The sequence below is a fragment of the Elephas maximus genome, chromosome 4 (assembly GCF_024166365.1).
Source record: "Elephas maximus indicus isolate mEleMax1 chromosome 4, mEleMax1 primary haplotype, whole genome shotgun sequence".
Taxonomy (NCBI): domain Eukaryota; kingdom Metazoa; phylum Chordata; class Mammalia; order Proboscidea; family Elephantidae; genus Elephas; species Elephas maximus.
In genome coordinates, this window is record NC_064822.1 from 59,989,879 (window position 1) to 60,017,771 (window position 27,893).

Sequence of the window (27,893 nt, forward strand, 5' to 3'; positions counted from 1 at the left end):
TCCCTTGACCTTGAGAAGTCTGCGTTCAAGTGCGAGAGGAAGAAAATACAGATGGTCAGGAAGAAAAAAGCACTTACAAGGCAAATCAAGAGAGCAGAGTCTTACAGATAATTCTGAGTTCGAAGGGGTCCACAGTTGCTCTTGGATCCTGCCCTGGCCTTTAGCTTTGGGGTGAGCCTTGAACCTTCATGTCATGGATTGAATTATGTCCTCCCAAAAATGTGTGTATCAACTTGGTTGGGCCATGTGTGGTTGTCCTCCATTTTGTGATTGTAATTTTATGTCGAGAGGGTTAGGGTGGGATTGTAATACCACACTTACATGGGTCACCTCTCTGATCCAAGGTAAAGCGTTTCCTTGGGGTGTGGCCTGTACCACCTTTTATCTTTCAAGAGATGAAAGGGAAGCAAGCAGAGAGTTGGGGACCTCATACCACCAAGAAAGCAGCACCAGGAGCAGAGCACGTCCTTCAGACCCCGGCTCCCTGCATCTGAGAAGCTCTTTGACTAGGGAAAGATTGAGGACAAGGGCCTTCCTCCAGAGCCGACAAAGACAGAAAGCCTTCCCCTGGAGCTGACACCCTGAATTTGGACTTGTAAACTACTAGACCGTGAGAGAATAAATCTCTCTTTGTAAAAGCCATCCACTTGTGGTATTTCTGTTATAGCAGCACTAGATGAGTAGACACCTCACATTATAGATCAACCTCCCCTGGTGTGAAGGGTTGTGACAGATGTCCCAGAAACATGCCATGGTGTGGCTCCTGGGCAGGGCACATGGGAGCTAGAAAGATGCAGGGGCAGTGAAAGGCGGTGGTGAGAATGGGGGAAGAATGTGGTTGAGGCTCAATTTAAACCAAGCTTTCCCTGACACTCCATTCTGTCCCCTACCCCATCCAGTCCTAACAACTCACAGCACTTATCTCAGTCATAATGACATGATTATCAGTGTAATCTGTGTTTTTCCTGTCCCCCATCTCCATGAGGGCTGAGAATGTACCTGTCTTGTTCACTTCTGAACCCCTAGTAAATGGCCTGGTACAGGACCCTCGCATGAATGGATGAATGAATGGCTGAATTGGTTTGTGTCTGGACAAGGTGGGTTCTGAGTCAGAGTTTGAAGTGAGATGGGTTGGGCTGGAGACAGGCAGAAAAGAAAGGGGTGCAGGAGTCAAGCCTGAGTGCCCCTAGGAAGGTCATCAGCTCACCTCCACGCTGCTTAGCCACTGCCGGACTGACAGGAAGGACTCTTTGGCTGTGAGGTCGTACATGACGATGACACCATCAGCCTTCCTGAAAAACTGCTGGGTGATACAACGATACCTGCCCAGAAGGGTCACAGGTCAGTAGATGCATGCCCTTGTGTGGAGGGGTCGGGGAAGGGCTGTGTCAGGGAGCTAGGAGGCAAAGAGTCCTCACCTTTCCTGCCCAGCCGTGTCCCACAGCTGCAGGGCCACCTGAGAGTCGTCTACATTCACCGTCTTCACTCGGTAATCGATCCCTGCAAGGTGGAACAGGGCTGTAAGGGCTCCCTGGCTCAGAGGCTTCTTCATCTCTGGATCAGGGGAGGACGCCTCCAACGTGTCTGGAATCACCTCAGGCCAAGCAGATGACCTTCCCTGTGCAGCTCTGGGAGGCAATGTAGGGTAATGGACACAGTACTGGACAGGGAGGCATGAGACATGAGATCAGGTCCTATCTCTGCCACTTAAGAGCTACGTGACCTGATCAATCACTTAACCTCTCTGAGCTGTGGTTTCCTCACTGCAGTATAATCCTTACCCTTTTACTTTACTAGATACTGTAACAAGGACCAAATGAGATCACATATGTGAAAGCAACATACCAATGCAAAAACAGGTGTTATTACTCAGGAATTTATTCTCTCATCGGGAAGATGGAGTGAGATTGTCCCCAAATTAATTTCTTTTCTTCATTTTTTTTTTTTGCCTAAAAACATTTTCAAAGTTTCCCTAATAAAACTTAAATGGTCCGGGGAGGTAAGTCAGACTTTAAGGCCTCATCAGCCACTTTGAAGGAACGGAAGTATTGGTGGGGGGCTGGGGGGGAAGCAGTTGGCAGGTAGAGGGAGGGGCAGAAGAAAAGAAAAGGGGAGAGGAGGGAATCAAAGGCATCATTCACCCGTCTGACAGGGGTTTCTTCTGAGCGCCTAATCACAGCCATTCACAATTGGGGTCACAAACCCCAGAAAGATGGAACAAGGTCAGTGAAATGCATTCTGCACCCCAAAGCAGCCCTAAAGACGAGGACCTTAGTGAAGGCTCTTTGATGCACACATTCCTGTCTCCTATATCCTATAAGAAGCCTCACAAATGTTTAAAGATGTTCAGAAAGTTTTTTTCCCTTAAGGTACCAGATCTCAGAATTTGAGGGTTTCCTTTCCTACCTCCAAAAAAGGCCCAGCCTCTGAGATCCTTGCCCTGGAGGGCTCAGGTAGGGAAACAGCAACAGTAGCTTGGACAGGCAGAGACACAGGAGACAAGATGCATCGCAAAGCGGCAATATATGGAAAAGGTCACTCAGCCATTATCTCCAGGCAAAGGCTAGTGGATTACGGGCCGATGAGTGGAGAATAGGTGGAGGTCTTCCACTCCAAGAAGGTCGGGACCAGCAGGGACGCCAGATGCCCTTCTCTTCACAGATGAGGGCCAGAGGGAGGAATGCATTTGTCTGGGTAGAGAAAAAGAATGCCTGCTCCCATTGGTAGACAGAATGTTTCTTCACAATGCCATCTCTCCACCTTCACAGCACTCCCCCTCTGCATGCACGCATGCTTACACACACACACACACACACACACACGCACACACAAGATGAGATGAAGAAACAGAAGGCCAGAGAAGCCGTGCCTGGCCCACACTGATCAGCAGCTGCAGAGAGATGCAAGCCCAGCCCCGAGGCTCCCTTCAGCCCAGTGCTAATGCTCCCATCCAAACAGATGGCAACTCACTGGGAACTGAATCCAGGTATGAGTGTTCTTCTTGGCTTTCCTGGCCTGTGCTCAGGGACAGTGAAGAGGCTGTCTGCTTTGTGGTAACAACTCAGGGGAAAGCCAACCACTGCCAATACACCTTCAAGTTTACCAGAGCTGGAACCAGCAAGCTGGTCCAAACAAAGCCCCAGGGGCAGTGCCGTATCCTTGCGGGAAAGGCAGATGGGTATTGCTGGGGCAGACAGGCCTGGGCTGCCTTTAGCCTCCCTGCTCTACCTCACTGGCTAATTGCCTTGCCTGAGGTTAGCGAGCTTTGTCTTGTGGGGACTGAGGTGGACAATGGAATGCTGGAAAAATGTGTTCTGAGCAGTGGTGAGCTTGGTGAGACTCCCTGCTGGATACACAGCATACCCCCCTTGACAGCTGTAGACAGGAAGGCCAGGGGGAAGCAGACAAGCAAGTCCACAGGGGCTGGGTTGTGACAGGAGAACCCAAGGAGGTTACAATCCACTTAAGGAGTTAACATACAATAACTTGGGACCAGAAGGGCCTGAAATAGACTCATTTCTAAGACTGCCACCAGTTCCAAGATTCTAGAAGTCAGGATACTTGTGTTTTGAGTTCCGGTCTCAGCTCTGCCACTGACCAGCTGTGTGAACTTGGTGACATTACTTCAGCTCATTTTGGGGGGTCTCATTTTCCTCATCTGTAAAATGAGGTGTGGTAGAGGATGTGGGGAGACCCTGGGTGGTGCAAACGGTTAATGTGTTCAGCTGCTAACTGAAAGGTTGGAGGTTGCAGACCACCCACAAATGCCTCAGAAGACAGTCCTGGCGATCCACTTCCAAAAGATAAGAGCCATTGAAAACCCTATTGTGCACGATTCTACCCTGACACACATGGGGTTGCCATCAGTCAGAATCAACATGATGGCAACTGTTTTTTTTTAAGAGGAAATGTAGGGCCTAAGTTGGGTGCTCCTGATCTTTAAGTTTAAGGTCACCCCAACTTACAACCCAATTGGTCAGCACCCACCCGTCACCATGAAGTACGTTGTGCAGATTGTGTGGGTTAGAGCTGGGCTGATGAACTGCAGGAAAGATGGTGTTAACGTTTCCGGAGAAGACGGGCCCAAGCATCTTTTAAAGCAGGTGGGATGTTGGAGTGGGGAGTGTCAGCAAGTTGTTCTGAAGAAAAACCCTATGCGGTCTCTCCAGAGATTTCTCTGTAGAGCTGAGGATGAGATAGAAATTGGACTGGTGGCCAAGAAAGCGCAGAGTACATTCTGGCAGGAAAAGCTTGGGAAAGTAGGGTTCTGGCCTGTGATCTGAAGCAGGAAGATTAGGAAATGATGTGGAGTAGTGGAAAGAGCACTGGACCTGGAGTCCTGGGCCCTAGGGAGCTTTGGCCTCTGATAATCAAGTAGAGTTGAACTGAGTGCAGACCTCGATTTTCTCATTTACAAAATGAGAGGATGCGAATGGATGATTTCCATGGTTCCTTCCAGCGCCAACGTTCTACAAAAACCATCATTTGACATCTCCAGGACACCCACAGGGTCCAAGCATCTGCTCCTGGAGGAGTAGGCTGGTTTCTATGAGGCAGGCAGGGCGAGGGAAGCAGAGACTGAGTTTGAACTCTGGCTCCATTGGCTTACTTGGAGGTGTCTGGGCTCAAAATTGCCCATCTGTGAGATGGACAATTTACATCTTTTACAGCCCAGCGGTACCATGAGGAAGATTCTTTATGGAAGAGCTTCCTCCTTGGAGGGAAAGCCCCATGGTCAATTCTCAGTCACTTAGGGCAGAGGCACCATTTTGATAAACCATATTCAAGAATGAGTTGTAGTTGGTACATTGAAGTTTTGCAAACAGTACACCTAATTTTCTGAATAATCAAGCCCATTTTGCTTGCAAAAGGGAGAACAGTGCGGGCAAAGTGCCTCAGTGTTTTGGAATAGAACAAAATTCCCTCTCCTCCCCATTCTTGTTTGGCTGCTGTTTGGGATTTAGGCAAGGAGGTGGTCATAGAATGGACACTCTGGGCCATAGTGGATCTGCTGCAGTTGGTGGTCTACGACCATCACACTGGCCCAGACTGGCATAATGACAAGACTAGAAAAGTACACAGATAAATGAGAGACGTAATCACAGAATCATGAAAAATTAGAACTTGCAGGGAACTTCAACTGAGCAAACATTTAAGGATGCATGCTGTGTGCCGAAAGAGTCCCTGAGTGGTGCAAATGGTTAAGCACTTGACTACTAACTGAAGATTTGGTGGTTCAAATCCATCCAGAGGTGCCTTGAAGAAAGGCCTGGTGATCTGCTTCTGAAAAGCCTTGAAAACCCTATGGAACACCGTTCTACTCTACACCCATGGGGTCACCATGAGTCAGAATCAACTGGACAGCACACTGGTTTGGTTTTGGTTTGTTGTGTGCCTGGTAGGGGTGCAAAGGTAGATCAGGCCTGCTTCCAGTTATTGAGAAGCTGCCAGTGCAGTGTGGACAACTGACCATACTACACAGTGGTGCCACACCCATACTCTTCTCTGATGAAGAACTCTGCTAACTCAACACCTTCATTTTACAGATGAGTGAATGGAGGCCCAAGTCACACTGTTGTGTTACAGCAACTCACATTATGCATAAGCTGAGGGTCAAGGACAATCACAGTCTGACAAGGGAGTGGGAGGACAGGGTAGTGAGAGCCCTTAGATGATGGAGTTCAGAGTTAAAGAACAGTCGAATGCCCATGATAGTGCCGTGGCTGCTGCCGTTGGTAGGGATGGTGTTTGGCCAGACCCCCATTCTGGGGTCGGACTGCTTGGGCCCCCAGGAACCATGGCACTGTGACTCTTACCTCTTTAAAAAGAACGTCTTTCAGGTGGGACACCTGCTCACTGACATGTGTATCAGAGCACGGCACGTAGCACGGCAGGGAAACTAATTTGAGCTGCTGCTCTGGCATGTTTTGCACAGTGTGATGAAGGGCATACTTGATCTGGAAACTTTGATTTTTTTCCGCCTCCCTAAATTGTTGGTGTTTCCATAATTGGCCCCCTGGTAAGTGCCAATTAGTCTGGTTGTTCTCTTTTTCAGAGCCTTCCATCTCAGGGCACAGGTTGGAAATGTAAAGGGACCCTGATTTCATCGCCAGGGGAGGCACACAGCATGAGCTGCTCAGGGCAGTGCCTTTGAGGAACAAAGGTCCCAGCACGTGTGCCCCTGCCTCCCACAGGCTGTGCTTGAGCCATGACTCATGGGGGCCCACTCCATTATGACTGCTCCCCTGGGAAGACGAGCCCACCTTCCCACAGTCCTTGCTTCCTGCACCACCTCGCTCAGCGTCCCCGGGCTCACTCCCAGCTGGTGCTCTCAGGCCCAGAAGGCCAGGCTCTCCTGGGCTTGGTTCACAGGCTCCATCCTCTCCCCATCAGGGGCCTGATCCTTCTCCTTGGAACGGTCTCTGTGTTTGGGTGGAACAGGGCAGAAGGGAGGGGAACAGCAGAAAAGGCTCAGCAGTAAGGGTGGGACAGCCTTTGGGAAGAACCCATCTGCAGGAGAAGTTGGAAGTTGGGGCAGTATAGGATGAGAGAATGAGAATGGAGTCTCCTCAGGCAGGGCTCTGAGGCAGGGCAGTTTGTCCTATAGAACCAGCTTGTCAGAGATAGCCAAAGGTTGAAGGTGATCTGGACAGAGACCAGGCTCAGGGGCAGCCTTAGGTTAAAAAACCAGATACCAGCTAGAACCGATTCTGACCCCCATATGTCAGAGTAGAACTGTGCTCCACAGGGTTTTCTAGGGCTGATTTTTTCAGAAGTAGATCTCCAGGGCTTTCTTCCAAGGCGCCTCTGGGAGGACTCAGTCTTCCAACCTTTTGACTATCAGCCGAGCATTTTAACTGTTTATGCCACCCAGGGACTCCTAGTCTTAGGTTACCCAAATCCCTTATGTTTCAACCGAAGTCTGATTAGGAATATGCTCTCTCAAGGCTGCACAGCTGCTAGGGCAGAGCGGGATAAGGCCCCAGGACTCCTGCACCTCAACGGCACCTCCCAGTGCTTTGCCCACTGACCCTGAGCAGTCTCTCCTGCCTGCACCAACCTCTGCCTACCTCCTGTGGCAGGTAACTGTCCTCATCACTCACTGGGCACTAAGAACGTACAATTCAATATCGTTACGGGTACTGTGCAATGGAACAGAAGGTATGTGTATGTGTGTGTGGGTTGAGGGGGGGGATCAGCACTAACCAGCTGATGGGAATGTGGTCAAGCCTCTTAAGCTCTCTGGGCCTCAGCTTCCTGATCTATGTACTGGGCTCTTAACAATGCTCGCCTCCCAGGATTGTTGTGAAGACAGACTGAAATAATGGATGAAAAAGTCCTTAGTCAGTATTCAGATCACATAAATATGTTCAGATAATATCAATATATTTTCAAGTATAGCTGACTTATCCACTCGGTTAAATAGTACATAATAAGCGCTTAATGAATTTATCCTTTGTATGACTGAAAAAAAGAAATTTTTTTTTTTTTATGACTGACTCAACTTGGTAGAAGCTAAACAGTCAGGTACCTCAAACTGTTTTCCTCCTGGGTCTTGCCATATATTTCAATGGAACTTGACACTTTGGGTTAGGGGATTAAAGGCCTCTATTAAGATAAAATATTGTATTAAGATAAAATATTATCCAAGAGAGGAAACACAATAAGCGGTCTAGAGTACTTTCCTCCATCCCCACAAGTCCACACATACACATACAGGAAGCCACAGGGCAAGGAAGGAGTTGGCCCATTGTGGGGGTCGGGGGTTGTAGTGGCAGGGTATGGGTCTCAGTATGGGTAGCTGTTATGGATTGAATTGTGTCCCTCGAAAAGATATGGTGAAGTCCTAACCCCTGTGTGTATGAATATGACCCTGTTTGGAAATAGGTTTTTCTTTTACACTAATGAGGTCATGCCAGTATAGGGTGGGTCCTTATCCTAATTCCTTCTGAGTGGTGTCTTATGAAAAAAGGAAAACAGACATGGAAAGTCACACACACATGCACAAGAATACTCCATGGGAGGACCACCTACAAGCCAAGGAAGGCCAAGGAGCTGAAGGAGACAAGGATCTTTCCCTACAGGGCCAACAGGGACTGAGAGCCTAGTCCTGCTTGCTGTGCTGTTAGTTGCTGTCGAGTTGACTCCAATCCTGAATTCAGACTCCTAGTCTCCCAAACTGTGAGACGGTGAATTCCTCTTCTTTAACAACACCCACTTGTGGTAGTTCTGTATAGGACAACCAGGTAACTAGACAGCAGAAGTCCTGGTCAGCCCTGGAGGAACATGAAGATCAGGGCTCTGCTGAAAGTGGGGAAGGAGTGACAAAAGGGAGACTGGTACTCAGAGAGGATAAAGGGGCCCGAAGCCCAGCGCTGCCACCTTCAGCTCCATTCAGGGCTGGATGCACAGAGAGTTTAGTGGTCCTGTCACATGAGGGATGAGCTAAGCAGCTAGTATTGTGAAGGGACTACACCTTGCCTCTGCCATTCTCACTGTTGAACGAAGCAGAGGCTAGTGTCCCTGCTGCAGGTCCCCACCGCCCCTGCCCACTGGGCTCCAACCCCCTCCCTTCTCACCACTGCCCCCTTCCCACTGGGCCTGGGCCCCTCAGGGACGAGAACTTACCCACAGTGGCTGCCATGCCTGGGGAGAACCGGCCCTCACAGAACCTCCTTAGGAACGACGTCTTCCCCACGCTGGAATTGCCCACCAACACAATCTTGAAGAGTCGGTCTGGAGTGGATGGAGAGCTTTCCTCCTGTGGATAGCAGACAGCCTGCCAATGGCTGGGCATGGCTGCCAGCCCTGGCCTGTCAGTTGCTCCCCATCAGGCCCTACAGGCATCTACAGGAGGGTGGGGGTCAACCTCCAGACCAGCACCAGGGAGGCCGTTCCAGCTTGGAAGGCAGGTAATTTTAGGCTCGGAGCCTGGAGGCTCCTTCCAGCATCAGTAGGAGGGAAGGAGGGACATCCATTGGACCAACATCTATTGCCCCCCTACTGTGCTGCAGGCCCTGTGCTAGGCCGGAATCCACAGGGAGGAGGGGGTAGACCCTGGTTTATGTGGCGTGGAGGAGGCAGGCATGTAAACAGTGTTCCCAGGGCTCTGGCAGCAGAGAGGAGGAGTCAGGGATCCCCAAAGGAGGGAGTTTTGAGCTGGGCTTAAAGAGGAGGCAGGAATTCCCTGTAGGGGTTGGGAGAAGGACAAGCTGGGGTGTTTGCAGGGAGAAGGGGAGATAGAAAAAGGAACACTAATCTATATCATGGGTCGGGGGCAGAGACAGCCAGGTTGGGGTGGGGGCCCTCTTATTCCTGCCCCATCAGCGCAAGCCTGGGTTGAATGGAGGATGTCTTGCCTCCCTGCACACTGCCCCTGTCTCATCTCACCTGTACCCACCCTCCTTGGGTAACTAAGGCAAGACAGTGTCCACTAGGTCAGTTGGGAAATCCCATGATGCCAGGCTCACTCACTGCTGCTCCTTCTCCTCCGCAGGGGGTAGGGGAGGAGGGCGTGGGGGGGATAGGGGTGGAGTGGGGTGGGGGTGGGGCTGGAGAGTCTCAGACACTAAGGCCCAGAAAGGTAAGGGGCTGGCTCTAGGACACACAGGAAGGAAGAGGCAGAGTAAGGAGCCTGCCTTCCACCACAGGGTCCTTTCTGCTTGCTCACCCTCATCCTGCCCTCAGGCATAGCCTAGTGCTGTCTGGACAAATGAGGAGGCCCTCTCACATCTACTCAAAAGTGGATTTGGGGGAATTAGCTGCTCTCACTGAGCAAATACTATAATGGAGGGGCAGCTGATATTAGCAGTGCTTGAGTTTCAGAGAAAAGCCATTAACAACAGCCTTTTGGGGAGAAATCAATTCCATGCAGTACTTAAGAGGGAACTCAAGGTCAACTATAGGAATTTAAACCTAAAACAACAACAACAAAATGCACACTCAAAAACCATGCCCTCTGCCTCATTCTCTTTATCCATGCAATGCCAAGGGCACCAACTCTGCCGGTCTCTCGCCTGGCACTTCTAATTGACATTTGAGACTAAAGCTTAGTGCCCCAATCTATCTATCCCCAGACACAGGTATGGGGTGGCGGATGTGAAACCCAGCAAGGGACAGGTTAGTCCTGGCTGCAAAGGTGCTGCCTGACCCTCAGACTAGTATCCCCTTGGATCCATGGCACTTTTTTTGCAGGCAAAAATGATAAACACATTGGTGGTTCAACTTCAGCATGGAACTCACCACAAAGGAGCAGCAAGCTCCTAGTCACACTCCTGCACTGAACCTGCTTGCTGTCCCCTGTCAGGAACAGTCCCCCTGCCGCGCAGCAGCAAGACACCTGGGCTCTGGACAGAGCTCTCGGCTGGCAAGTCAGGAGACCAGGTCCTCACACTCCCTCCCTCCCTCCACTCTCTTTAATAAGTTTTAAAATACATAAAAGTAGTATATGCTAATTTTTTAAATTAGGAAGCACAGGAAAATGATTATTATTTATAATCTACCCTATTACCCGGAAATGGCCACTATTCATATTTTGATGTGTTTTCTTCCAGCCTTTTTTCTATATAGATAAATAAGTGTATGTATATGGGTTTTGGTTTTGGGATATATATATATATATATATATACACCACATATATACGTTTTGCTTAGAGAGATTTTAGATGTTATATATAATTTTATTCTGCTTCAAATATTGTTAAGTTTTTTGAATAATGGCTATTGAATAGTTCTCTGAGTCACTAAATTCTTTCGAAAATGTGATTTTTAACAGCTGTATAATATTTCATTGAATGAATATACCATAATTTACCTTTCCTCATTTTTGGACGTTTTTTCCCAACTCTTTGCTATTACAAATAACACTTAAATTTGTGGGCTAAATCTTTGTCTGATTTTGGTTATTTCCTTAGGAAGGACTGCTCAAAGTGGAAATGTTGGTTAAAAAGGATGTGTTTTTAAGTTCTTGATTCATATTATCAAACAACTACCAATTTATGCCCCACCAGCCTTGTACGGAAGGCATGCCTCTTAGTCTCCTCAGAACTGAGCCTCTTTTGAAGCTGTTATATGGCTTCCAGTAAATCGTATATCCTCTCTGCTACAGCTTCCATTCCCAGAAAAATGGCAGCATGTAGAGAGAGCACACAGTGAGAAGGGCTGGGTGCTAGGTCACTGTGGGACTTGGGCAAAGCCTCTCCTCTCTGGGCCTCCACTTGCCCATCTCTCAAAGAGGAGAACACATTTCCGACATGCCTCATCGGACAACTGTGAGGATAACCTGCTATGGCAGACATGGATGCTTAGACTTTTTTCTTCACCCCTAAGTCTCCTACTGACCTCTTGACACTTCTTTCACAATTTTGGGTGCTATCCTAGGGAATTTAAGATGACTTTTGTGCCACTGCAGGCAAGTGTAGGCCTATGTGCTGAAGGGGATGTGGAAGGAGCGGGTAGGAGGGAGGGGTCCTACCATGTTGGTGCCACCCGGTTCTCCATTCTCCCCTTGTGCTAGGGGACTTCAAAGGAGTTGTGTGTGGAGCAAGAACTAATCCAGGCCCATGAATGACAATTTATGCCAAGAAGTTATGGTGTAGAGGCCAGGAAGGCTTCCAGGCACACATGTTACCATTTTGAAATGTTCAAGTTGGCAAGGGCTCAATTCTAAAAGGCTGTCCCCTGTGCAGGGAGCCTCATTCATACTGCCATGGGCATGTTCAAAGCTGATTTAGGTCCACTGCAGGATGGAGGGCTTGAGGGGCCTATTCTGAGGCCTGGGTCACAAACACAGGGGGAATATCATTACCGGCGACTAGAGGAAGGTCTCTCATGTGGTCTTCTTTCTCCCTGGTGGGGATCCAGGAAGGGCATGGGAGTGCAGGGTCACACCAAAGGAAGGAGCAGGCAGGGCCACATGGAAAGGAAAGGGTGATCTTTTGCATTAGCTGATTAAGAAAGAACTGAGGAAAAAACGATGGTGTGCAAAATTTCTACAGCAGGGATTGGCCCTGTTGAGAGGAATTAAACAAAGGAAGAGAAGTGCCATTTTAAAGGTATGTGACATTTTACACTGAGAGCCTAGTAGGGGTCTAGCATAAGTAGGCGCTTAATAAATACTTTTGAATATGAATCAGAAGAAGAGCATAGGGCAGGGAATGGGGCCAACAACAGAGGTATAAGGGGGATTTATCAGGAGCCCATGGTGCTCAGTTAAGCAGTGGAAGACGATATTTGAAGGACATGAATATGGTAATCACAAGACCAGCTACATCTGACTTCCTGAGCTGCCTTTCGGGCTTTTGGGCTCAGATACAAGACACAGGTCATAAGGTGATGTGTACTACCTTAGGCAGGGCTTCTTTTCCAACAGGCTGTCCTCGGGAAGACGAGGCAGTGAGTTCCAAGGGTGGGGTCTGCTGGATTTGTCCTTTCCCCTCCTGGTTGGAGACCTCCTCCTCTTCTGGGCATCTGCTCAGTGGCTGCTCAAAGCTGCCATCCAGGAGCTGGGGCAGGGGGTCTTCTTCAATGGAGATGATTCTGCGGAGTCTCCGGGGGGGTAGACCCCCAGCCCCTGGCTCCCCGGTTCCTGGCTCCCCTTCTGTGAGGGGATATCCACTCAGGCCCAGGGAGCTCCTCCTCCTCGGGATACCAAACACATCTTCCTCCTCCTCTGATGGGCTATTTTGGGGTGGGAAAGAAAGAAGAGGCAGAGCCTGTCATCAACTGTATCAATATGGAAGCTGGAGGACTGCCTGATGGCTTTTCTGACAAACAGAAAACTCAACAGTACCACACCTTAGGAGAAGAGAGCTCCAGAAATGGGAAAACAAAACAAAATAAAAACAGGCAGTCTTCAGCTCATTCATTCAACACATTTTTATTAAGTGCCTGATGATGGTGATGATGATGAAGATGAAGACGGTGATGATGATGATCACTACCGGGTACTACACTAAAGACACAGGCATGAACAGACACAGGCTCTGCCCTCATGCAGAGCTTGGACTAGTAGCAGACTAGAGCAATAATGACACCAAGAAATATAATTTTATAAGTTGTGAGAGGTGCTAAGAAGGAGAAGTACAGGGTATGAAGAAAGGAATATAACAGATCTGGATATAAAGTACCCTGTGTAATCAGGTGGCCTTGGCTCTGGTCCCAACACCAGTACTTACTAGTTCTATGTGCCTTTAGGTATGACACCTCATCTCTCTGAGCCTCAGTTTTCTCACCCATAAAATATGGGCTGTCTGCTCTGCCTATTTCACATATAAGACAATGCATAAGAAACAAACGTGTTCCCAAAGCAGCCCTTGGCAATGTAGGGATTCTGCTGCTCTGAGAAGAGGTCCCTCCCCTCAACCAGGCAGACGTCCACTGGCTCAGAGGCAGTTGCCCACTTGAGGCTGGGGTTTGGGTTGGGAGGAAGCCAGGCAGGGGACTTCCACCTGCCTCTCTTTCTCGTTCAGTGTCCCTGGAAGTCACAGTCAGGAGTAACTGGCCACAGAGGCCTATGTGCGTACTTGTTTCCAGAAGCATCTGAGCATCAAGGGCAAGGAGAAACAGTGGGAGGTGAAGGGAATTGGGCAACTTGAGGTAGCATCAATGCACAGGCTGTATTTCCAAAACGTTTTGACAGGAAAGACCTCACAGGTCCTTCCTAGCAAGGGAGTTCCCCTCAGTGCTTTATGAACAATTAAAAAAACTCATTGCCGACGAGTTGATTTCAACTCAAAACAACTCTCTAAGACAGAGCAGAACTGCCCGATAGGATTTCCAAGGCTGTATATCTTTATGGAAGCAGACACCCACATCCTTCTCCCCTGGATCGACTAGTGGGTTAGCAGCCAAGGTCTTAAACCACTGTCCCACCACGGTACTGTGAACAATTACAGCTAAGTATTATTTTAAAGAAGGCGCCCTGGTGGCACAGTGCTTGGGTGATAGGCTGCTAACCAAAAGGTCAGCAGTTGGAAGCCATCAGATGTTCTGTGGGAGAAAGATTTGACAGTCTACTTTCATAAAGATTTACAGCCTTGGAAAGCCTATGGGGCAGTTCTACTCTATTCTATAGGGTTGCTATGAGTTAGAATTGACCCGGCGGCAACAAGTTTTTGGTTTATTATTTTAAAGGGGATGGATAGAAGTTTGAAAGGGAGGACATTTAGCCTAAAATAGAAAAACAAAAACCAACCAACAACAACAACCCCATAAGGAGTAGGAAAAAAAAAAAAAAAAAAAACAGAATTGGGATGAGTAGCGAGGTGATAGGGCCAAAGGAGAAAGAAAGCAGAGAAGTTTCCTTTATTTTGCCTCCTGGCTTATAATATTTATTAGTCCTAAGGACCAACAAAAGAGCCCTGGTGGTGCAATGGTTAAGTCCTCGGCTGCTAACCAAAAGGTTGGTGGTTTGAACCCCTCCAGCCACCCTGTGGGAGAAAGATCTGACAATATCTTCTGTAAAGGTTATAGCCAAGAAGACCCTACTGGGCAGTTCTACTCTGTCCCATGAGGTCACTATGAGTTGGAATCAACTCCACGGCAGTTAACAACAACAACAACAAGAACCAACAGCAGGAAGGAAGAAGAAAATGTATATATCACAGCCCTGAAGATAACTTCAACTTCAAAAGAGAAAGGAAGGTATATATAGTGCTTGCTTACAAAAAACGGTGAATTACTTTGGGCCTCTGATATAAACTAAAGGCTTTGTAGTGATTCAAGCACCTTAACATTTACTTACAAACTCACAGTTTTTAATAGATGCTTACTGTCTAATTCCCAACAAACTTCCTGTATGTCCTAATGAGCCTATTAGCTGCTTATCTACTTTAGAACACAATTGGTATTCCATCCACTTTCACGCTGCTCACACATACAAGAGGGCGTGTTTGTATGGGCTCGTGTACACGCACACACACACAGCATGTTTTTTCAAAGGCCTTGCCACCAAAAAGAAATGTCCACTTAAGTGGGCCCTAAAAAGAAGCATTTCTTGGAAAAAAACCTTTTATTTGGGAAATTTTCAAGTGCAATTGATATGTGTGAAACCTTCATTTTAGTATGATTAAGATTATTTCTTGGTTTTGCCACCAAATGCAGTCTGCCAGCAATAGAGTTAGCAGCCACCTCTGCCAAACTCTGTATTAGAATTCAGGATTCAAAATATGTTGCTTATTTGATTGCTATCTGTTTCCTCCACTCAACTATAAGCTCCCTGAAGGCAGGGATGGGGTCTATTTTACTCACCACTGAATATTCAGCCCATAACACAGTACCCCACACATAGTAGGCACTCAACAAATATTTATCAAATGAGCATTTGATAACGGATATTGATGGCAGAACTCATGGCTAATTCATCTTTGGAAACTTCAGAAAACTCAAAAGAATGTCTAGTACAGAGTAAGTAATCAATAAATACTTGTTGAATGAATGAATGAGTCAATCAATCAATGTATTCAGTTCTGAGGAATGAACAGGCCACCTATTATTGCAAAAATTTGGCTCACTTTACAAAATGTGAGATACAAATTGTAGCTCGCTGGTCAGCTATTGGAAATCCTGGTGGTGTAGTGGTTAAGTGATACGGCTGCTAACCAAAAGGTTGGCAGTTTGAATCCACCAGGCGCTCCTTGGAAACCCTACGGGGCAGTTCTACTCTGTCCCATAGGGTCACTATGAGTCAGAATTGACTCAGTGGCAATGGGTTTGGTTTTTGGTTTGGTCAGCTTTTTAGAAAAGGAATCCATGACGCTCTGGTCCAAAGACTTGACTGAGGAGCTGACTGCCATCCCAAGGGTCCCCTCTGCTTTCCTTGTCATAGCTGTTTATTTCATGCTTGCGGTCCTCAGGGTCACCTAGGTGAACAAGTTTATGCACTTTCTTCCCAGGTTGGTACGCGGGGGTCCGGCTGCGCTACCTCTCTGTGCCCATCTCTGTGGATGCAGCACATGCCAAAAGGAAGAGGGGCAGGGGACCAGCTTGTCTTATTCAATGAGCAATGAGCCAGCCCTCTGGAGACTCAAACTCAACCATGGCATGTCCAAAAACAACAAAACATGTTATTCTTGAGTTAATTAGATATGAATCATTGCAACAATCGGTCAAGCACAGGCTTTATTCCTGTCTGTAAAAGGAGTTCAACTATTGGAGATTCCATACGATACTTTAACTAATCTTCATAGCCAATACAGTCATGTCCCTGAAGACCCAAGTGCAGCAGACAGCATTCTGTTCTGCTCAACATACAACAGAGTATAGTCCAGCCACACCTCCATCTTCCTCTCTCCATTGACCCTCTTCTCCTCTCTCTCTTTCCCCTACTAATCTGCAGGACCTCTTCAGTCTCTCTTTGCCAGCACACCCCAGGGTTGGGTGGCTGCAAAGACAATGGCCTGTCTTAGGAGTTTGCTCTGCATAGTCTCCCTCCCATCTGCATGTCAGAACAGGGAGGACATGCCCTTCAAGGTACAAGGAGAGGGCTTGCCCCTGACCCCAGGCTTTTCCACTGAGGAGCAGGTCTCTAGGGGCCAATCAGCACCCAGCACGGGCCCAGAGTAGGCTCACAATGAGTGTGAGAGGAATGAACAGGTGAACAAAGGGATGATATCTTACCTTCTAAGAATCCCTCTGCCATCCACATATTTGCCGATCACAGAACCAGATCTCTGTTTCCAGCTTGCCGTGGAAGCAGCTATGTTTGCCTTGGCTGCCTTATCTTTCTGTAGAAACACAAAATACCGTCAGATACATGCCTGCTGAGTTGCCCCCAATATTTGAGCAGGACTCAACTTTCCCATTTGATAAAACAAACTCTAAACAAATCAGGAAGACAGCTACCTGGCCAACCGACTGGACGAGATTCATATTTATGCCTATTCCCAAGAAAGGAGATCCAATTGAATGTGGAAATTATCGAACAATATCACTAATATCATATGCAAGCAAAATTTTGATGAAGATCATTCAAAAGTGGCTGCAGCAGTATATCAACAGGGAACTGCCAGAAATTCAGGCTGGATTCAGAAGAGGGTGTGGAACTAGAGATATCATTGCTGATGTCAGATGGATCCTGGCTGAAAGCTTAGACTACCAGAAAGATGTTTGCCTGTGTTTTATTGACTATGCTAAGGCATTTGACTGTGTGGATCATAACAAATTATGGATAACATTCAAAGAGTAGGAATTCTGGAACACTTAATTGTGCTCATGAGGAACCTGTACGTAGATCAAGAGGCAGTCGTTCGAACAGAACAAGGGAACACTGCATGGTTTAAAGTGAAGAAATGTGTGCATCAGGGTTGTATCCTTTCACCATATCTATTCAATCGTTATGCTGAGCAAATAGTCTGAGAAGCTAGACTATATGAAGAAGAACGGGGAACCAGGATTGGAGGAAGACTCATTAACAACCTGCGTTTTGCACATGATGATACAACCTTCCTTGCTGAAAGTGAAGAGGACTTGAAGCACTTACTGATGAAGAACAAAAGCCACAGTCTTCAGTACGGATTGCACCTCAACATAGAGAAAACAAAATCCTCACAACTGGACCAATAAGCAACATCACAATAAATGGAGAAAAGACTGAGGTTGTCAACGATTTCATTTTACTTGGATCCACAAATAACACCCATGGAAGCAGTAGTCAAGAAATCAAAAGATGCACTGCACTGGGCAAACTGGCTGCAAGAGATCTCCTTTAAAGTGTTAAAAAGCAAAGACGTCATCTTGAGGACTAAGGTGTGCCTGACCCAAACCATGATGTTTTCAATCACCTCATATGCATGCGAAAGCTGGACAATGAATAAGGAAGACCAAAGAAGAATTGACGCTTTTAAATTATGGTGTTGGCGAAGAATATTGAATATACCATGAACTGCCAAAAGAACGAACAAATCTGTCTTGGAGGAAGTATGACCAGAATACTCCTTAGAAGCAAGGATGGCGAGACTAGGTCTCACGTACTCTGGACATATTATCAGGAGGGATCAGTCCCTGGGGAAGGACATTATGCTTGGTAAAGTAGAGGGTCCGTGAAAAAGAGGAAGACCCTCAATGAGATGGATTGACACAGTGGCTACAACAATGGGCTCAAGCATAACAACGATTATGAGGATGGCACAGGACTGGGCAGTGTTTCATTCTGTTGTGCCTAGGTTTGCTATGAGTCAGAATCAACTCAATGGCACCTAACAACAACAACAACCAAATTTCTGAAGTAGGCAAGTAGTGTTCTGGCCCACCTGTTAGCGTTCCCTACTCTTTCCTTTTGCCATCACTCTCCACCAGAATTCCTCCATCTCTCTCTAATAATCTAATCAAATGAATGCAGGCACCATTTAGTGCCTGGGGTCCACTACATTACCCTTCACAACAGTACTGATAACTTGCAAGAAGACAAATATGAGATACGTGTTGAATGCAAAGGAAAATATTTATGGGCATGAAAGACTTCTCTGCATCTTTGAATCACACTCCTCTGCATGGCTCCAATTCCCCATTATTTCCAAAGCCTCAGATATAATGAGAAAGGGTCCATCTCAGAGGCTCCATTAACCCAGTGCCCTGTCCACAGTAACTAAGCTAGCTGAAGGTATTTCAGATCTTTTGTGGAAGGAAGCCCAGTGTAAATTAATTGCTCAAACATCTGTAAGAGAGGATCTGGGTGGAGTGGGGGCTTACAACCCTTTGCCAGTGTTCCCTGACAGATGTCTTCCAGGAGCTGAGGGGGAGTAAGATCACAGGAAGAATCTCTCATTAATAAGCCGTCTCCACGATTCCTAGTGATCCTTAATGAGAGAAGGAGGAGTTGCAGTGCTCCCAGGGCCCCTGAAGGTATGGCTATAATGATTCCAAATTAATCTTTAATTATTATTCAGCATGAACATGATTTTATCACTCTTTCTTCTATTCCCCCCTAGGGTTCTTAATTCCATTCCCCCTTCAGAGCAAAATGAATTTGGCAGGTGAAGGGAGGGAAGGTCAGGGATTAGGGTGACATTTGGTTGGAAGTTTTTAAATATACTCAGTGTTACTTCTAAAACAATTATAACCATTATCATCACCAAACAAACATGTGTAGGCTTAAGCCTTGCTCTAATAGCACACACAGGTGGGTGGCAGAAATGTTTCCTGGTAGTCAGGGATAGAAAAGAAATGGTATAACAAGGTCCCTCGGAGATCTGTAGTTACAAGCCAGGCTGGACCTAATTTGGGGCAAACTAACTGCTTCATGCTGATCACATTGAGGCCACTGTTCAGCTAAGGGTCCAGTGCACATCACTCTCCTCTTTCCATGAGTTTTCTCAAAAATCCCTCTACTGTAGGAAAAAGAGCAGCTATTCCCTTTACTCATAGGGCGGTTGGGTGCTTATAGTCCAAGGAGGCTAATGACTTTCCCAAGGACATACATACAATTCCTGGTGTGAAAATTCTGATAATTAGGAAGTCTCATCCGTCAATCTTGCCCCCATTTTTTCTTCCTCTTAGAGCGTCCAACAACTACTGTTGAAAGCTACTGACGGTGTAGGGGAACCTGGACGCCGAGATTTTACTTAATATATCCCAAAGTGAAGACCTTTAAATAAATATTTTAAATAAACATAGGATTTTGTGCTATTTGGGAAAATATATAAGCATGATGTTTAGGTGTGGATGGGTAAAGATCCCCAGAGGGTGAAAAAAAAAATTGTACCTTAAATCAACTATGTAAATTATGGACTATACATATAGGTTTATATTTTTATTAATATACATTTTAAATTTGTTTTATGATAGCATAAAAAATGCAAAAATTTTCATTAAGAGATGAAAATTTAAATGAAGAAAGAAAAAAAGTCTGTGAGCATTTTGGTTTAAAAGTGAGAATGACATTTCAACTGCACCATCTCATGGAAAGAACGATTATCTATCATTTCCACATCGAGGAAATGTGTGACCGTCCCAAACATCTCCTTCATGTTATGTCAAGAGAAAAATGCATTACTTCAACGGGAAATCAATGCACTGTGACCCAGGAGGCCACTTTGCATTTGCATTGTTCTCAAAAAACCTTCTGCTGTCATCCTGCCCACACAGAAAGGATCAACCAGAACCCAAATCTTAGGACATCCTTGGGTCAGTCCCAGCATGGGCTCTGGCTGTCCACAGTCCTTGTCTTCCCCTGGGGAAGGAAGCAGTGCCAATTACCTGAAAACATATGTCCCGTTCATCCCGGAGGTGCTTGTTCCTTTCTCTGTGGACAATAAAGGGAAATCAATCCAAATAGGAAACTTGCTTCTGCAGTTGGCTGTTGACTAATCCAACAGCAGCTCGCTGGCTGGTCAGGTGGGTCCCAGGGAAGGCCTGGTGCAGAAGACCCAGGAAGTCCATGGAATCTCTTTCCTTGGCAATTGTGGTTAATGGCAGAGGGTAGTTTGTGAATCAGCTGAGAGGCCGGGGGCGGGGGGGGGGGGGTGGATTGACAAAATGGCCTTGTGACACCAAGGTCCTTCAGGATACTGCAGGATCCTGCACTGCCCATTCTTACCACTAGAGAGCCTCATCCAGGATATGGGGAGCTCTAGTTCCACCTGTGAACTTGTTATCACATTCCCAAATGAGTTACTGTCTATCTGAACCATTCATGCATGCATGCATTCATTCATGCATTTACTCAACAAATATCTCCTGAGCACCCATCTGTGTCAGACAATGTTCTAGGTATCAGGGTTACACCAGGGAACAAAACAAAAAGTTCCTATCCTCAGGGCATTTGTGCTTTAGAGAAGGGGATAATTGCTACTGAGAAAAATGAAGCAGGACCTTGGGGATAAGATGTGACAGAGAATGGAGTGAGATTTTAAATACAGTGGTTAGAAAAGTTGAAGGTTTGAGTCCACCCAAAAGAACTTTGGAAGAAAGGCCTGGTGAACTACTTCCCAAAAAATCAGCTACTGAAAACCTCACGGAGCATAGTTCTACTCTGACACACATGGGGTCACCACGAGTTGGAGTCAAAACCGTGGCAACTGGTTTAGTCAGAGAAGGCCTCACTGATAAGGCAGCATCTGAGCCTGCTTGGAGGAGGAGAGAGGAGCTATGTAGGTTTTGGGGGAAGAGCACTCCAGGCAGAAGAAACAACAAGGGCAAAGCCTTGAGTTGGAATGAGTCTTGTGTGTGTGAGAGACAGAAAGGAGGGCGGTAGAGTACTCAAAGGAAGGCTGGTAGGAAATGAGGGGAGGGGTGGGACCTGGCCATTCACAGCCTTGTGGGCCACTGGAAGAACTTTGATTTTTCCTCTAAATGAGATATGAAGCCATTGGGGGGCTTGGCAGGGGGGTGTCATGATCCGCCTCAGGTTTTTAAAAGATCCCTTTGGTTGCTCTGCTGAGAATAGACAGGTGGGCCCTGAGACGTGACCAATATTGTTAGCAACGTAGAGGTCACTGGTGACCTGGACAAGAGCTGTTTCAGCGGGACAGTGGTGGAGAAAGCCTGATCGAAGGGTTGAGAGCATGAGGAAAGGAAATGGGGACAGTGAGCATAAACAACTCGTTTGAGAAGTTTTGTTGTTTAGGGATTAAATAAATGGAAAGTAGCTAGAAGGGGAAATGAGAGATATTAGATAAGAAATGCTGTATTGTAGGTCTCTCTAAAGGGAGAAAACTGATGATGGAGAGAGAGAACAAATGCTGGAATAATGTCCTTGAGGAAGCAAGAGGGGATGGGATCCAATTCTACAGCACAAGTTTGGGATGCGGGTAGGCTTTCCAAGGAGTATGGGCAGTTCATCCACCATAAGAAAGGGGGAGGCAGAGGTGTGGCTACAGATAGGCTGGGGGTGGGGAGGTGTGTGTGTGGGGGTTCTCCTGTGATGGTGAAATAGGAGCCTAGGAGTGAGGTGTTGGAGGTTTAATGAAATAATTTAGTGGGGAAGTGAGTGGACTCAGGTTATATTGTGACCACAGAGTGCACTTAAAGCTAATGATTGGGAATTTCATCTACTAAAGCAAGAAGGTGAGAAAAAACAAAACAAATCCATTGCCTTCAAGTCGATTCCGACTCATAGTGACCCGATAAGGCAAGGTAGAACTGCCCCATACAGTTTCCAAGGAGTGCCTGGTGGATTTGAACTCCCAACCTTTTGGTCAACAGCTGTAGCTCTTAGCCACTAAGCCACCAGGGTTTCCAAGAAGTTGAGAGGGTGGGTCAAATTACTTCAAAGGTCCTTTCCAGTTTTGGGAGTCAATGAGTCTTCTGGCCAGTGGTCTCTGAAGAAATCAGCAGTTTGAAAGGGAAGGAAAGGCACAGCAGTGGTCCAGCCCTAATCATTACAATGTAACCGTTTACTGGGTTCTCACCATGGGCTAGGCACTCTGCAGAGTGTTTTTTGGGCAGTATAGGAATACATTTAGGCCAGACTGAGGCCTAGTCCTAAGGGATTCCTTTGGCAGCTGATCTCCAATATCCTAGTCTTACAGAAAACACATAGGAATGTGCTAGGGTTGCTTTGTGCTAGTTACCTGCACCTGGTGAGCAGGTGGGCACATAGCCAGGGTCTTCAGAACAAGGCAGGGAGGACAAGGAGGATATTAAAAAAAAAAAACCCTGAGAAGGGCAAAGTGAGCTTCTCATGCCAGAAGGACCGTGTCTCTGTACAGGCAGTAACATTAACAGCCTTGCACCTGAGTGAGGCCTTGGGAGACCTGGGAAGGCACCCCTTATGGGGAGTGTGCTGTGCTGTTTCCTGCGTTGTGCAGCCAGCCATCTCCGTGCAGAATCTCCAGTATTTAAAGAGATGCTGTACTCTCTGAATGTGCCTGCTTTTATTCACATGCTGCTGTTGTTGTGTGCCGTCAAGTTGACTGCGACTCATAGCAACCCTAATATGACAGAGTACAACTGTGCCATAGGGTTTCCTAGGCTGTATCTTTACAGAAGCAGATCGCCACGTCTTTTCTCCTGCAGAGTCACCTTTGGTTAGCAGCCGAGGGCACCTAACCATTGCACCACCATCTAATTCTCAAAGAAGCCTGCAAGCTAGGCAAGGGGAAACTAAGACTGGAACTGGGTGAGTCAATCGCCCAAAGTCACACAAGCTAATAGGGGCCAGTGGTGGGTCTTGAACCAGATTCAGTTCCAAAACCCATGTTCCTGACTGAGTGCCCCGAGATTGCTTACATTTGCCCCAGTGCAGTCCCTCCTCATCATTGTCACATCTCAGCCACTGTCCTGATTCCACTGTCATCCTCCCCAACATTCCTGCTGCCCTCTCAGCCCCTCAGGCCTTGGGGGCCTTCCCTTTCATATCTCGGCTTTTACCAGGTTAAGCCTGGTAACCATGTGCACCCAGGAAGGCTGCGGGTGTGTGATCCTGCCTGAATTCTGGCTTCCACTGAAAAGGCCCATAAGTATGTGTGGAGGGCTATCATTCTGCCCTGCTCGTTTGCTTTGAATCTACCCTTTTATTTTTTCTAAGTACCTTAGAACAAGAAACAAAAAAACAAAACAAAAACCTGCCCTTGTACATCTTATCCTCTTCCTTTCACAAAAGTCTGCCTAAGAATTAAGATTTTCTCTCAAACGAATTAAAACTTGGCCACCTAAGATCCCCCTTCCAAATCCCTGCCTTTGGAGGCTTGCTGGAACCATGTATTGAGTGCAGTCAATCTGAAATGCATTCAGTTTGAAGCATTTAAATTTAGTAGCATGATAGATGCCAGACACAGTGACCTTAGTTTGCTTTCCAAAAAAAAAAAAAAAAGATACAACTTCATTAACAAACCTGGGAGGTGATTCAAAACTACTGGCTCTTTAAAAATCAGAACTCGAAGTCCTTCTGCTTCGTCACCATCACCTAAACGGTGTTGAGGAGGCAGTAGGTGCAGTCACTTAGAAACCTCCTAGGTAACACTGGAAACTCCATCTTTCCCCACGTGGGCTCGTTTGTTTGTTTTGGGCTCATTTCAGATCAATAAGCTTTGAACGTAATACAGTGAGTTTTAGAAGGTGGAAGAACCTCCTTTCTTGGTGCTCTGTTTGTGATTCATTTACTCATTCAACAAACATTAAGAGAATGTGGCAGAGTAAAAGGAATCAGCCAAAAATGGACCTGAATTCTGGCTCCACCAGTGAGTACCTGTGTCACTTTTGGTAAATTACTTAATTTCTCTAATATCAATTTCCTAACCCATTAATTCCTATGTCAATGAAAAATATAATAAATATGTCTGGCATAGAGTTGACACTCCATAAATTTAGTTCCCCTACTCTCCTTGGGCAAGTGCCACACAAGGCACTGTGAGAGGACACAAGGACGAATGGGGCCGAGTCTACTACAAAGAGGTATAAAGTGGAGAGGGAGGTGGATGTTGCATAAAAGTAACAACTGTAGCACCACGCACGGTTCTCAGTTGTCCACACAGCATGTTAGGCATTGGGGAATGAGGGTGCCCTCTTTGAAGTTCTTTCCAGTATGTGGTAGGGAAGATGGAGACACCCTCAGATTGGCCCCTTCAACCTGAGGCATCTGGGACTCACTGTCATACCACATCCAGTGTAGAATGACGCACCTCAGGAAATCCAGCTGTTTCAGGAGCCCTGACTTCTCCCGCTGCAGACTCTCTGTCACGCGGTACACTTCCCTGCAGAGGAGGCAAACACAGCAGTGGTGAGTGGCAGTCCTGGGAAGGGGAGCTACCAGGATATAAGGCTGTGCTGTGCTAAGTCAGACGCCCCAGTCATCTGCCCTTCGCTGGGCGTAGAGGGACTTAGAGAATAATGGCTACCCTCTAGAGAACACCTACTACGTGCAGGTATGCATATCCATCATCTCAGTTAACCCTCACAGACCCTCTGTTTAGAATGGGAAATTCTCCCATTTCATAGACATTGATAATCCAAGAGGTTCGATAGCTCTCCCAAGATCACAGAGACAATCCACGACCAAGCCAGGGATCTCTAGACCTCCTACTCCCAAATTCTCCTCATCCCAAGTCTCCTTGACGCTGCCACCCAGGAGCACTGCTAGACTATAACTGCACTGTTGCCCCAGGCTCCAAATGATTCCGCCCAATTCAGACTTCAGGTGAGTTGGAATCAATATTCTTCTCCAGCCTGATCTTAGGGGGTATGAGCAGAACTTATATTTTTTCCCCAGATGCTGATTTAATTTGTTTTCAAGAGCTTTGCCAGAATCGTTTTCCTCTTCCCTATCTCCCCCTGAAAGTTCCCAATCTCTTCCCAAACCCACTGCTGTCGAGTCGATTCTGACTCATAGCGACCCTATAGGACAGAGTAGAACTGCCCCATAGAGCTTCCAGGAAGCGCGTGGTGTATTTGAACTACTAACCCTTTGGTTAGCAGCCGTAGCACTTAACCACTACACCACCAGGGTTGCCAATCTCTTCCCAGATATCTGGAATTTTCACTGTTGGACATTCATTTCTTTGACTTAGGATGTCTTGTCTCCGGCTATAATGCAGAGGCTTCATGTATCAATTACACTTACTCATTAAGATCACAGTCTGAACATGTCAATCATATCAGGAGTTTTGAGGAAGGGGAGAGAAGCTGAGAGGACATTACTGGCTGACTAGAGGGCAGCTTAGCTTGGGAGGCGGGGGCTGTGTCTGGTCTGCTTACATCTGTATCTTCAACACTGTGCCTGGCGTGGGGGTGTGGTGAACAAATAGTTGCAGGAAGAAAGAAAGAATGAAAGAGGGGGTAAAGAAGAGAAGGGGGAAGAATGAAAGAAGGAAGGCAAGACAGAAAGGACAGAAGGAGTAAGATGGTATCTTAGTTATCTAGAGCTGCTATAACAGAAATACCATAAGTGGATGGCTTTAACAAAGAGAAGTTTATTCTGTCACAGTCTAGGGGGCTAGATGTCCGAATTCAGGGTGCACGCCCCAGGGGAAGGCTTTCTCTCCTTGTTGGCTCCCGGGAAGGTCCTTGTCATCAATCTTCCCCTGGTCTGGAAGCTTCTCAGCACAAAGGATTTACTCTTCTCCTGGTTCTTCATTCTTGGTGGCATTATGTCCTCCTGTCTTTCTGCTTGTTTCTCTCTTTTATATCTCAAAAGAGATTGACTTAAGATACAATCTAATCTTGTAGATTGAGTCCTGCCTCATTAACATAACTGCCTCTAATCCTGCCTCATTAACATCATAGAGGTAGGATTAACAACACATAGGAAAATTACATCAGATGATGAAATGGTGGACAATTACATAATACCGGGAATCATAGCCTAACCAAGTTGACACATATATTTTGGGGGGCACAATCCAATCCATAACAGATGGGGAATGTCTTCGTTATCTAGTGCTACCATAACAGAAATACCACAAGTGGATGGCTTTAACAAAGAGAAATTTATTTTCTCACAATTTATTAGGTAACAAATCCAAATTTGGGGGATGGGCTCCAGGGGAAAGCTTTCTCTCTTTTTCGGCCCTGGAGGAAGGCCCTTGTCCTCAATCTTTCCATGGTCGAGGAGCTTTCAGGAGCAGGGACCCCGGGTCCAAAGGATGTGCTCTGCTCCTGGTGCTGCTTTCTTGGTGGTATGAGGTCTCCAACTCTCTGGTTGCTTCCCTTTCCTTTTATCTCTTGAGAGATAAAAGGTGGTGTAGGCTACACACCAGGGAAACTCCCTTTACCTTGGATCAGGGAGGTGACCTAAGTAAGGGCGGTGCTACAATCGGACCCTAATCCTCTCAACATAAAATTACAATCACAAAATGGAGGACAACCACACAATACTGGGAATCATGGCCTAACCAAGTTGACACATACATTTTGGGGGACACAATTCAATCCATGACAGGGAGGTATTCAGCACCACACAGGGAAGAAAGGAAAGAGATAAAGCAGGAATTGGGTGACACTGGAAAACAAACTTTGCTTAATTTTACAATTCTTCCTAGATCCTTCCCTCTGAGTTCTGCACCATGGTTTAGAAATTTTTAAAATCACTCCGTATGCTTACTGCAAAGGGTCCAGAGTTCCACATTTGCAAACCACAGCATGGCTGGTAGTGTAAGGAGCATCTCACAGCCTGAAAAATGTGTCACTTACTGTGGGCTATTGGGCCTGTTTGGATTGCACACACACTGGGCCAGGTGAGGACAGTCACCCCTCTGCCACCCCAATAGCACCATTACAGAGCTGGTAAAAACAGCACCAGCACCCTAGGTCTGCAGGACTCTCCCGATGAGCTTGTAAGAACCTGCTTCCTTAAGAAGTATCTGTGCGTTGTTTTTTTTGTTGTTGTTCCCTTTGCAGAGTAATTATAAAGTCAATTTATGACAATAACAGAAAAATCAAATTCTAAGTTCACCTCAGACAATCCTGATTAAGCAACAAAACTTCTTTGGCTCCTGCAGAACTGCAAATTCCTAACGTTTTATGACCAATTATATTTAATTTTAAGTTGAGGGAAAACAATGCATTTCCCATTATTCAAACTGGGTCCCCAAACCCCTGTCTAGGACTCTCCTCTGATTAGCACTATGTGAGCGGAGCTGCCTGTCTCCTCACTCTGCACTGTGGAAGCTGAAGATTGCCTATGCCCAGCTTTGTGTTTCCCCTGACCCAGCCCTGGGTCTGCTTCCAGGGGCAGCTGGGAGCAGACAGCTTTTCCTCTGCTGTAGAAAACCACACACTGGAGACCAAAGGTCTGAGTTCTCACAGAGTGTTTCACTGAGTAGCCAATTCCTAAATAACAAGGTGTTCCAGGTGTTCCAGGGTATTCCAAGGTGTTCACAGCCACCAAACCAAAAACCAAACCCCCTGCCATCGAGTCGATTCCAACTCATAGTGACCGTTCACAGCCATGAGGGAGTATTATTCACTTATAAAAAGAAATGAGCTATCAAGCCACGAAAAGACATGGAGGAACCTTAAAT

The 27,893-nt window shown here is 46.7% G+C and overlaps 1 protein-coding gene across 14 annotated transcripts in view; it reads right to left on the reverse strand.

The window, feature by feature from the left end:
• Window positions 1-27,893, reverse strand: part of CRACR2A (calcium release activated channel regulator 2A) — a 156,300-nt gene that overhangs the window by 16,939 nt on the left and 111,468 nt on the right. For 13 of the 14 annotated variants that reach the window (XM_049882226.1, XM_049882227.1, XM_049882218.1 and 10 more), the window contains 7 exons: window positions 24,558-24,629; window positions 20,194-20,239; window positions 16,618-16,724; window positions 12,345-12,678; window positions 8,629-8,761; window positions 1,419-1,500; window positions 1,208-1,322 (listed from right to left, as the gene is read on the reverse strand). In XM_049882226.1, coding sequence (XP_049738183.1) covers window positions 1,208-1,322; window positions 1,419-1,500; window positions 8,629-8,761; window positions 12,345-12,678; window positions 16,618-16,724; window positions 20,194-20,239; window positions 24,558-24,629 — 889 coding nt within the window. Of the gene's footprint in view, window positions 1-1,207; window positions 1,323-1,418; window positions 1,501-8,628; window positions 8,762-12,344; window positions 12,679-16,617; window positions 16,725-20,193; window positions 20,240-24,557; window positions 24,630-27,893 lie in introns of those variants that run through there. The other variant, XR_007517111.1, reaches the window with a different exon arrangement.